General features: G+C 42.5%; 1 protein-coding gene across 9 annotated transcripts in view; it reads right to left on the reverse strand.

The window, feature by feature from the left end:
* The window catches only part of EYA1 (EYA transcriptional coactivator and phosphatase 1), a 263,444-nt gene that overhangs the window by 55,009 nt on the left and 196,481 nt on the right, over positions 1 to 11,954 (reverse strand). For all 9 annotated transcript variants that reach the window (XM_019549120.1, XM_019549158.1, XM_019549153.1 and 6 more), the window contains 2 exons: positions 5,761 to 5,903; positions 3,588 to 3,671 (listed from right to left, as the gene is read on the reverse strand). In XM_019549120.1, the coding sequence (XP_019404665.1) occupies positions 3,588 to 3,671; positions 5,761 to 5,903 (227 nt within the window). The remainder of the gene's footprint in view (positions 1 to 3,587; positions 3,672 to 5,760; positions 5,904 to 11,954) is intronic.

Genomic DNA, 11,954 nt, shown 5'->3' on the forward strand with positions numbered 1-11,954 from the left:
CCCCATCCTATTCTCATCCGCCCACCGTTGCAACCTGTCAAGGTCAGCTTGTAGCCTATTGCACCCTTCTAGTGCACCCACATCCCCCCACATTATTTGCTGTTGCTAAAAAAATTAAATGCATCACAAAGTATTTTTAAACAGGTAATCATTACCTATATTGTAGCACTAACTATATGGACACTGTAACTACTGGACAAGGTTTTAAACTGACTTTGCTGGGGGATGGGGAAATTCCAAGTGGAGCATGCCTGGGGACTGGCACATAAGAAAGTTTCCATATGGGGGACACCAAGATAATTGTTTTTGAAAATGCTAATGGAACAGCTCTTCCACAACATCTCAGGAAATCAAGGGTGTCAGCTGGGGGCCTCAGCTGCCTGTATATGAATGCCAGGAGCATGGGGAACAAGCAGGAGGAGCTAGCCATCCTGCTCTCTAGTGGGCAATAGGACCTGGTAGGGATCACAGAGACCTGGTGGGACTCCTCGCATGACTGGAGTGTCACCATAGCGGGCTACACCCTGCACAGAAGGGACCATGCAGGGAGAAGAGGCGGAGGGGTAGCTCTCTATGCGAGAGAGCAGTACACCTCTCTGGAGGCTGACATTGGCTCCAAAGATAAGCAGCTTGAAACCCCCTGGGTCAAGCTTTGTGGGGGGCGAGGTGAGAGAGACCTAACTGTAGGTGTTTACTACAGGCCACCGAACCAAGGGGAGGAGTTTGATCTGGAGTTCTCTCGAGAACTGACAGAATCTCTCCCTGTTTCCACTGCTTATATGCTGCTTATATTTGTCAGCTTGTTGAGGGCTTTGCCTTAGTCTGAGAGAACCTCTGGTCCAATGTTAGTGAAACATTTAATTTTTATGCAAATATAACATGACTATATAATATTACAGAGTAATTTTGAAGAATTTTGAATTTAGTCATTTTGTGTGGAATTTTTAAAGCCTGACATCCACTTCATATTGATGGGGTGCATAGAAACTGAAAGATAATAAATGTTTTGGTGCAAGTCAATCATTTGGCTTTCTCTGAAAGTGAAAAAGTAGGGCTTGATTATATAACCCTTACTTATTTCAAGCAGCACTTGTAGTCCTATTTGCTTGAATAAATGTTACTTGTTATGAATAAAAAGCTTCTAAGACCAGGCCCCTAGAAAACAAGTTGATTCCAAAAAAATCAAGAAAGAATAATTTTAATTTATCCTATAACTGAATTTCACCTTCTAAGCAGACACAAAGATATATTTATTAATACTTTTACAGGGAGCAATTAAATAGCAAACTAAAAAGTAGAGTAGGATGGGACTGTCAAAAAAGAGTTTCACATAACAGCTATTTCATACCAAAGTATAATTTAGAAGCTATACTTTTACAGAAGTTAATTCCCAGTTGATCATTTTTAGGTCTTTACAACTTTATAAGAATAATGATCTATTTGCAGTATGTTATACTGTCATACTGATTAATTTCAAAATTCTAAAGTCAAACATTCAACTTTCTTAACAAGATGCAAAAATCTATGTAGCTGTATGCATCTTTTAAATGGTGCTGCAATCAATAATCTAACCAGTAATAAGGCCAACTTAAAAATCATGCTCAAGACAGATCAGGTATATTTCAACCAGGAGTCATTGTGTTATATTATGAAGCGTGGATAACAGTGAACCATTTGACTATGGCATGCTAATTTATAAACTGATTTCATTCACAAGTGTATTTCTCCTGTGGGAAGCAGTTATGAATATTGAATAAACTATTCCAAAGTAACAGTCAAAAGGTCTGCTTGGAGTGTTTGAGACATGAACAGCAGCAGAGGCTGTACTCACAAAGAAACATTTAGACTGCAACAACAAAAGACCCACAGAAGTGGAGGAAGGACTAAAGAAGAAGAACTAAATGGAGTGAAGTTTGATGCCGATAAGTACAAAATGATGCACATTAGGAAAAATAACCTAAGATGCACACACACAATAATGGGCTGCATTAACTGTCACTACTCAAGAAAGAGATCTCAGAATTATTGTGGGTGGTTCTCTGGAAACATAAGGAATTATGAAGAAGGGAACTGAAAACAAAAAAGAAAATGTCATTTATCACCCCACAAATCCATGGTACATTCAAACCTTGAATAAGTGTGTACAAGTCTGGTCCCCTCCTTTTCCAAAAGGATATAGTGAAGATAGAAAAGGTGGAGAAAGGCAACAAAGATGATGAGGGATATGGAACGTCTTCTGTATGAGGAGAGGCTAATAGGTGAGCACTTTTCAGACTAGATAAAAGACAACTGAAGGGGGGATATGATACAATTCTATAAAATAAAGAATGGGGTGGAGAAAGTAAATAACTATTTAATATTTAAATATTTCTCACCATACTAAAATTAAGGAATATACAATAAAATTATTAGCAGGATCTTTTTCATGGTGTGTAAGTAACTTGTGGAACTCGTAAGATAGAGAGGTTGAAAACGAATCAGGTTCAATAGCAGATCAAACAAATTCATGCAGGATAGGTCTATCAGTGGGTATAAAACATACTAGTTAAGAGTAAAACGTAAAAATCAGGACTTCCTAAGACTCTGAATGACGGCAGTTGCAAGGGAAGAGGATTGGGGAAGAGCTCAGTTTGGAATGCTCTTTCCCTTAGCATACTCTAATCAGCAGGGGTGTCAAACATGCAGCCTACAGGCTGTATGCAACTTGCAGAGCCATTTTATCCAGTCTACAGGTCTCCAGGAATTTGAGGGCAGGGCTTGCCACTACATTCCCAGTGACAAATCTCCAGTGGGCCCGTTTATCGCTTGCACATAGAGCCTCTGCCACTGCCCTCTGCACCCTCATGCCACTGCCCACACTGCCACCATCACCAATGCCCTTTGTCCTGCCTGCACAACAGTTCACCCCTTGCACTCTACCACATTGCTGCCACTCTTGCTCTCCTGGATCCATATCCATATCCAGTCCAGAAGGCTCCTTACAGTTCACAACTATCCTACAGAAAGCCTCACATTCTGGCTCTCGCCCAGGGCACAGATGCGTTTGATACCCCATATCTAATGCCACTGAAAGAAACAGGAAAGTTGACCCTATGGTCTGACCACTTATATTCTTATGCTCTTAAAAGACCGAACTTTGGACAAAAATATTGCACTTAAAGAGTTACTGGTCCCACAGTGTTATTTATTACCGACTATTTGAAACAATCAAATGTATTTCATGTTTGATCACCGAGACAAAAAGGACACTTTATGACCTGCTCCTTCAATTCATTGAGCATTTGATGACAGAAGCTACAACCTGCTCTGTTCTGGTACTAACAGCAAGAGTTGCAGACATTCAGCACTTATGGAGCCTTTGATTATCACTGATAATAATGTTTTCATTTTTATTTATTAGAGGAAGGGGAGTACAGGAGGAACAGAAGTGAGCAAAACCTTCCATGTATAAGTCTTTCTATCCATCATGATACTTCAAATCCCAGTTTGTTTTTGAGGGGATAAAACTAGCATTCTGGCCCATCTTGTGTATCCATACCTATATAGAAAAACATTATTGTATGTTGGTACTGTTTCTTGACACTTACCCTCCCATATCTGTTAGCATAGGACCCTGTAAGCAAGGAGTGGAAAATGATGATCGTCTCATCCAAATCCCAAATGAATACTCTCTGTAAAAAGAGAATCAAATTAATGTGTTCTTTTGTAAAGCTGATTTGGCAATTTAAAACTTAAATCAGTATGTGAACAAATGAGAACACTTTATTAAAACAGTCATAGATCATATGCAGATGTTCTGTTTCTCCTGGTAGACGCATGAATTATGCACACATTCAAGTTTTTTTCTCCCAGAGCAAAAATGGCTGCTTCGGGAGAAAGATAACCAAGGAACAACCAGGGTTAAAACATTCTTCAGAGAGCTTCTCCTGAGAGACTGAACATCTGCAAACTTGTCCAGACTTAACTCCTCCCTATAAGTGGAAGGAATGGAGCCAGGGGAAAGGCATCTGTGCCTTATGGAGGCCAGTGTCACCAGTCTGGAGAAGGCACGGGGACATTGCTCTCCCCATCTGGTAGACCAGGAGCAGAGGGGAGGAGCAGCCACCAGCTGGTCGCTGCCTGCTTAGTCTGAGGTTCCAATGCAGGATGAGGCAGGGAGATTTTGCTGCAGCTGCAAGACTCAGTAGCCTGCCTTGCCACAGTGTGCTCAAGGTCAGCTGGGCAGCACAGGTGGCAAGGGGACCAGAGGAGCTGCAAGCTGAGTGGCTTTCCCCAAACCAGACTCCTGGCTCCTCTGGCTTTTAAACTGCTGCCCGCACCACCCAGCTGGGGATAAAAAGGGGAAGCTGGCACTGACTTTCCAGTCACTGCTTTTTCCACCCTCACTGCTCAGCTGAAAGGGAAGCAGGCAGAGAGCAGCCACGAGGGCAGCCAGAGAGGTTGGCAGTCTAGCTTGGGGAAAGCCTCCAAATGTCCACCTCCCAGTCCCTCCAGCTTCCTCTTGCTGCCCACGCTGTCCAGCTGATCTACAGCAAAGCAGGATGAGTCTGTTGTACCACAGCAGCGACGCTCAGGAGCCTTGCTGTCATAGCAAAATTCCCCTGCCTTACCCTACAGCAATCTATTTCAGCATGGGATGAGGCAGGCTGCAATGTCCCCAAAGCAAGGCTCTCAGCCCCTTGCCACAGCAGCTAAGTACCCTGCCCCTTTCCCTGTACTCCTCTGTGGCTATTTTCCTGCATGGGAGAACTGGGAGGGTTCCCACAGAAGAATGGCCCCTTCCTGCCAATCAGTCATCTGTGGAATGGGGCGTAATGAAGTGGTGGTGGGGGGGCAGTTTTCCAGGGCTGGAATCCTCCCTGGCTATCTGTGGAACCTGCAAACTGCCACCTGGCAGCCTCTCATCTTCCCAGGCAGGGGAGAGGAGAGGCTGTCAAGTAATAGGCTGCCTAAGAGCAGTGGTGGCCTAGGGAACAGACCTCTAGTATCTCTGGCTGGAGAGCTTGCATGTACAGTCCAGCTCCCAGGCTATTTTTCTAATGGAAATTTCTTCTGGTAGAAATTAACATCTGTATGCAGCCATAATGTATTTTCAGAAATGCAAGTTGGTCCCAACCAGTCTAAAACAGTCTTTTAGTTTTCTACTATAATAAATTATTCTGTTAAGAAACAAAATAGTAGATGGTATTAAAACACATGCGGGGGGGAAATCCATGAACTGTAAACTTTGAAATTTAAAAGCCAACTGTCAGGAAAATCTGAAATATATGAACAAAGCAATTCAAAGTTATAACTATTAGATTTTAATTGCCTTTTTCTGGTTTAGACCACAAAGTAAACATTTTCAGTAAACATTTTCAGAGGCTAAACTGAAAAACAAGGGGGTGGAATTTACAAAGTACCTTTTTTAGGAGTTTAAGTCCACTTTTAATGGATTTAGGCATTTTGAAAAACTTTACCTATAGTAAATTATGTATTTGCAGAAAAATTCAAAAGCCATTGTATAAATATTACAGAACCCTGAATATACAACATCTCCCATAATGTAAAACAGCTTCAATTCTTTGGAAAGTGAAAGAATGTATTCTAGGGGTCCCTGACTCTGAGATAGTCTGGACAGGAGGACAAACTAGGGAGCAGGATCAAGGCATAAAGCAACTGAATAATGGCTGTTTTGCTATGTTAAGTACCTCGTGTACAAATTGAAACATTTCTGCTTTTGTTGTAAACTTCTTGGTTTTCAGGTGGGTTATAACATACCTCAAGGTCAGAATCAGGTGGTGGTGAAGGGTTATTGTTTCTTCTGCCTCGACCACGTGATTTTCCATCAGAACCACGACGCAATCTATCTGAATCAGAGTCTTTAATGGGCGTCGATGGACTGTGGATTGTACTGTACTCTGCTGCAATAGAGAAATAACTTTCACCTTTGTTTAAAATGTTAATTTTAGTTTATTTCTTCAGATTTGGCATTACAAAATGTCCATAGAAAAGCTCTGGATACACCGACTATAATTAGCCCAAAATAATGACCTGAAAGCATTAATAGTAATACATAAACAAACTAACTCTACCAGCTAGCAGCTGTAAGTAATCAAAAGTAATCAAATTTACCTCAGCCAAGAGACAATAACATTGAAAAAATTCCAGAAAATCCTCATGCTTCCAAATAATCAAACCAATCTTTTATCCTCTCCTCAAATCTCTTTCCAACAATTTTAAGCTTGTTGTAATTTGAAACACAATTTTTCAAAATCTGTCTAATATTACCATCATAGTGACCTGTGAATGCAAAAAACTATTGTTGCAATTGATCTCATTTAAAAGACTAATATTTAATTTTTACATCTTTTCAGAATTATAAAATTAATTCTTCTTATGGCTTCTGTTTGGTTCAGGAGAATCCTCTTCAAGTAAGACAGAGACCAAGAGTTCTGAAATAGGTCAGGATAGGTCTAATTTAAAAGTTTAATCCTGTTTTATAAATTGAGGAAATCTGAAAAGTGTTCTTCACTTCTTTTTCAAGTTCCAAAAGCAGGTAAAAATACTCTCTCTCTTCCCCTTCCTGCTCAAAGAAATGCCCTGTCCCTGCCTCTTCCTCTCTACCCCCTTCCTGCCTTACTTCACTGTCCTAAGACTGGAGAAGCAACAAAGCCATTCCCACCTGCTGTACAGGGGCTCGGGTCACCTGGGGATGGGGACAAAATGAGGCCCCACACACAGTGAGTGGCAGGGGAACAAAGGGCCCTTGTCTTATAATAATGCAGAAGAAAATCTCACTAAATACATTGTCTATCATTAAACTCCTGCCAAAAGTAGCATATGCTTAGCAAAGGAAACCAACTATGAATTTGATTAAATGCAGCTAACACTGAACCTGACTATAAAATACAAGGCCATATTGGGCAAACATGCCAATAGGAACCGTGCGCATGTGCGTGCGTGTCCCTTAAAAATAAAAAAAAGAAAGAATAGCTGTTCCCCCAGGAGTGAACAAGCACCAGGCCTGGAGATACTGCAATACCAGGCCAGCACTCCGAGAGACCAGAACAAGCTCCAACACCCTCCCCTGGTGCCAGAAATCCTCATGGGAATCTACCACAAGGACAGATCAGTGAAGCCCCTCTGAATAAGATACATGCTAATGCCCATTAAGCGCAACCCCCACACTGCCAACAATTTTTCAAGTCATGGTGAGCCACAACCGCATGTTCTCTGTTGCCTCCTCTCTCAGACTGGTGCATACAATTAGTGTGGCTCTGCTCTGTACAATGTAAAGCCAGACCAGGTTGCTCTGTGCCTTGTCTGCATATATATTTTTGGAACATCTTAGTACTTGTGACAAGAACACCTGGCTCTAGTCATGCGTGAGACCTAATTAGCACATGGAGCCTTTGTTGGGGGGGGAGGGGGAAGTATCTGGAGTATACACACATTCTGAGCAGTGCTGAGCTGTGGGGTCACCATGGAGGGTAGGGCCACACTAATCATATGAAGCAGGCTGAAAGGACATGACAGAAGGATTCTGGGTGAACTGTATGCAATGTCATGGCTCGCTATGGCTTGAAATGCTCTGGTAGGGCTTAGCCCAATGAACTATGTGGTAAATCATGAGCCTTTTTGCTTGAGACTAAGTACCATGCATAGTTTATATTAGATATAAGTATGGGCCAAAGTGATGTTCAGAAGTGTGTTCATGGAGTACCTATGCTAAAACTTGCAGCAGTTTCAAAAAACAGGTAATTTGCATCAATTCTGGATGAACTAAGTCTATGGGTACTATATACAAATTGCTACAGCCATATTTAATTTCAAGGTTATTGTTTTCATATTTGCTTCTCACTTTCACACACTCAATAAGAGCAGGGTCTCACAGTAAAGAAAGGGGGAAGGGGCTGCCAGGGGAAAAAGTTGGAGGGAAAGCAGAAAGCAAAAGGGCTACTAACCTTCCAGTTTTATTTTCCCTGCTGTAGCTGTGGGAAGGAGACAAATTCAAGGCAAACCTTCAATAATTAGATTCTATACCTAGAAAATTATAACAAACTTATAAAGATTCCATAGACAGAATCTAATTATTGGGGTCTTATAATCAGGGTAGTCCTTATTTGAGTTAAATACAGTACATGGTGTTTTCTGGTGTAGCACGGTGGTGGTTGCATCTGGCTCGTGAATGACTGGATCCAGCCCAAGGCACACAGAACATCAGTGTCAAGCAGCTTGGCCTGGTGCATCTCCTACCCTGCCCTCAGCCATGCCACTGATTCCCTCTGCAGCCCTCCCTGCTTTTTCCTTTCTCTTCTACAATGGCAGTCACTGCTTGGGCTCTCCTTCCCCTCTTCCCACCTCCCTTACACATGTGCTTTAGCTATACATAAATGCTCTTCTTCCTTCCCTTCCCTCTGACATTGGCAGCCAACTCCCCGTCAACAACACTGAGGTCCCGAACACTGTTATGCAAGGTAAAATAGCCTATGCAAATTATTCATCCTAACAGTTTACAATCTGGTATGTAATTTTGAACCTCTTTGACATCTTCTATTTCAAATTCTAATTTCAAAAGAAAAAACTGCGTTTTCATGGCTAGAATAAAGAGATGTCTAAATGTTTCTCATGAAGGAGTTAGAATTTTCACTATGTAACAATACATATACTGAATTTTTTTCAGTGAACATCAAGCTTCACTGAAAAAAAATCTTCACTCTTTCAAGCTTAATAGTATTTTATGCTTGTAAGAATAGTAATTAGTTTAATGGAGGTGTTTATCTGTATATAAAATATAGTACTACAATTTGTTAAATAAATCTGGCCATCCTCTCTCATGTGAGTTACTTTAAACTGAGAAAAATGTCCTGCTGAATTCAAAGATTACATTGAGTTAGACCTCTAAAAACCTTTGAAGCTAATATCACTACTCGCGTGAGTCAGAATTACTTAAAGACATGAATGCCGACCTTTTTTTTTTTGCCAGAGGATACCTGTTGATGTTAAAAAAAAAAGGCAAAAACCCCCTGGCACTTTACTTTTAACTCAGTGTGTTTCCATGCTGAGCTCTGTGCATGCCCAGAAAAGACAGTGCATTACTTCTACCTGTCTCTGCAGCAGCTGTAAAGACTGGACACTTTAGTAGGGCTTTTTTGGGCACTTTTATCTAATAGCTGATTGAATCAGCTTTAGCTAAAAGTGCCCAAAAGCCCCACTGAAGCACCCAAACTTTACTGACACTGCAGAGCTGGGCTGAAGCCATACACTGCTTTCTTCCAGTGAAGGGGTGGGGGGCAGTTGTTTTATTTTTAACATCAGCAAGTGACTCCATGGGTGCTGAGCACCCGGTAATTTTTTTTCAGTATGTGCTTGAGCCCTGGAGCACCCATGGAATCAGCTAAAAGAAGCAAGGCTTTTATGTAAAAGGCTGATATTCTCAAAGTCATTTTGAGAGTGTTATGCACTTAAATGGAGTGATTAATCTTACCTGAAATATTCTAGGAAAAAGAAAAGTTAACCCCCCAAAATAAATGGTTAAACTTTGAGAAAATGCACTTATGCACCAGTAGAGGCTGGGGACTGACTGGTTAAACAGCAGCTCTGTAGAAAAGGACCTGGGGGTTACAGTGGACAAGAAGATGAATATGAGCTAACAGTGAGCCCTTGTTATGAAGAAGCCTAACAGCTTACTGAGCTTCATTAAAAGGAGTATTGCCAGACTGAGGGAAGTAATTATTCCCTTTTATTCAGCACTGGTGGGGCCACATCTGGAGTGCTATGTTCAGTTTTGGGCTCCCCACATCCCCAGAATGAATGGAGACAAACTGGAGAGAATGCAGTGGAGGGTAATGAAAATGGTTAGAGGACTGGGGCTTATTTAGTCTGGAGAAGAGAAGACTGAAGGAGGATTTAACAACAGCCTTCAAGTACCTGAAGGGTGAATCCAAAGAGGATAGAGCCAGACTGTTCTCAGTGGTGGCAGATGACAGAACAAGGAGCAATGATCTCAAGTTGCAGCAAGGGAAATTTAGGTTAGTGATCAGAAAAGACTCTCTCACTAGGAGGGTAGTAAAAGTCTGGAACAGGCTACCCAGAGACATTGCATCCTTAGGGGTTTTAAGACCCAGGTAGACAAAGCTTGGCTGGGATGATATAGTTGGTGATGATCCTTCTTTGAGTAGGGGTTTGGACTAGATAACTTCCTGAGGTCCCTTTAACACCTAATTTACTATGATTCTCTGATTCTCTGAACATTTTGGAAAAGAGATCATCCTGTAAATTAAGATTATTTTTGTGCTGAACTAAAATAATAAAGAGAAATAGATAAGCTTTAAGCAAACATAGAAGATGCTGTTGGATATACCATTTTAAATTAAAAATCACCATGTACATTCCAATGTACATGCCATGTCAGTTTATGTTCCAAAATAAATATTTAAATATCTAAACTGATTACTAGTTATCTGTCCAGGAAATGATATTGTAACTAATACCTTTTAATAGAGTAGTTCATGTAAATGTTTCAACTAATAATTTTCCCACACTTCAAATTAACCTTTTTTTTAAAATTGTATTTTACTTTAACAAGAAAATAATATACACATGCTCTAATAAAAGCATTCTGACCAAATAACAGATTTTGGTTAAGCAAAACATGTAAGTCCAAATTTGTGAAAGATGTGGCTTGAGTTTTAAAGCTGATGGACACCGGCACTTCCCACTGACTCCAGCTGGAATTCTGGATGCTCAGTAGGGTTGTGCAAAGCTTTAGTCACCAATTCAATTCAGAGGAGATTCGGCCCAATTCAGCAAATTCAAATTGAATAGGGAGACCCATTAAACGGTCCGAATCAAATCTGAGCCTTCAAATTGATTCAGAAAAGGTTCATAGAGATTTGGCTTGGCTGGGGAAAGGAAAGCTGTGGGAGAAGCCCTCATGGCTGCCCTGCCTGGCCCTATCCCCCATCCGGTCCAGCCTCCCAGCACTTAAAAAACAAAACTAAAAGCTCTTCACTCACTAGTTGCAGCAGGTGTTTTGGGGGCTCTGGGACCTCCTGGAAGAGTCCCCCCACACAGAGTCCGCACCTCAATGCTCACCCTCACCTGGCCCTGCCCCTGATGCCCCCCCACCAGCCCCAGTAGTCCAGAAATAAAAAACAAAAAAAAAAAAACCCACACTCACTGCAAGTAGCAGTGGCTGTGGGGGCTGGGCCACATGACAAAGCCCCTCTGCACAGCCCCCGCTCTCCAATCCCCACCCTGCCTGACCCCAGCATTATGGGAATTAAAAAAAAGAAAGAAAAGAGAAGAAAAAAGTCCCATGCTCACTGGCTCTGGCAATGGAGATCAGGGCCTCTGAGGGCTCATGGCAGAGCCCCACCACACAGTGTGGGGCAGCGAGGGCATGAGCAACTGGTGCCTCTTGAGTCAAGGAGGCCCTCCAGTGGCAACTCATCGACTGGGGGGAGGTCCCCTCGCGACCAATCCCGTCGACCTGCAAGTGGCAATTCCAGGTGCACAACTGGCACTTCTGGGAGAGTGCTGGCACTTCTGGGACAGCGCTAGCACTCCCTGTCCAGTGCTGTCAGAGGAGGCATCAGTGCTCTCATCCGTTCCCCCTTCCTAGGAATGCTGGCTGACAGGGGGTTTCACCAGCACTCTCAGCAGGTGCACATGCATCCCCTATGCATTTCCACTGAATGGGGGGAAGCGGGAATTGCCCCCCCCCGCCTGGCACCTGTGCAGCAGCTGGCCCATAGTGTGGGTACAGCACAGCTTGGCAGGGCACTGCACACTGTCTGGGAGCTGGAGCTGAGCAGTGCTGGGCTCCAACTGACACATGAGGCTGACACATTAGGCTGCCACAAGCCCTCAGAGGCCCTGATACCCTCTGCCAGAGCAGGTGAGTGCAGGGCTTTTTTTTTTTTTAATTTCCAGGTGGGCTGGGTGGGGGCTGGGGCTGGGCAGTACAG

This window comes from Crocodylus porosus, unplaced genomic scaffold (genome assembly GCF_001723895.1).
Source record: "Crocodylus porosus isolate Cpor-Errol unplaced genomic scaffold, CroPor_comp1, whole genome shotgun sequence".
Taxonomy (NCBI): domain Eukaryota; kingdom Metazoa; phylum Chordata; order Crocodylia; family Crocodylidae; genus Crocodylus; species Crocodylus porosus.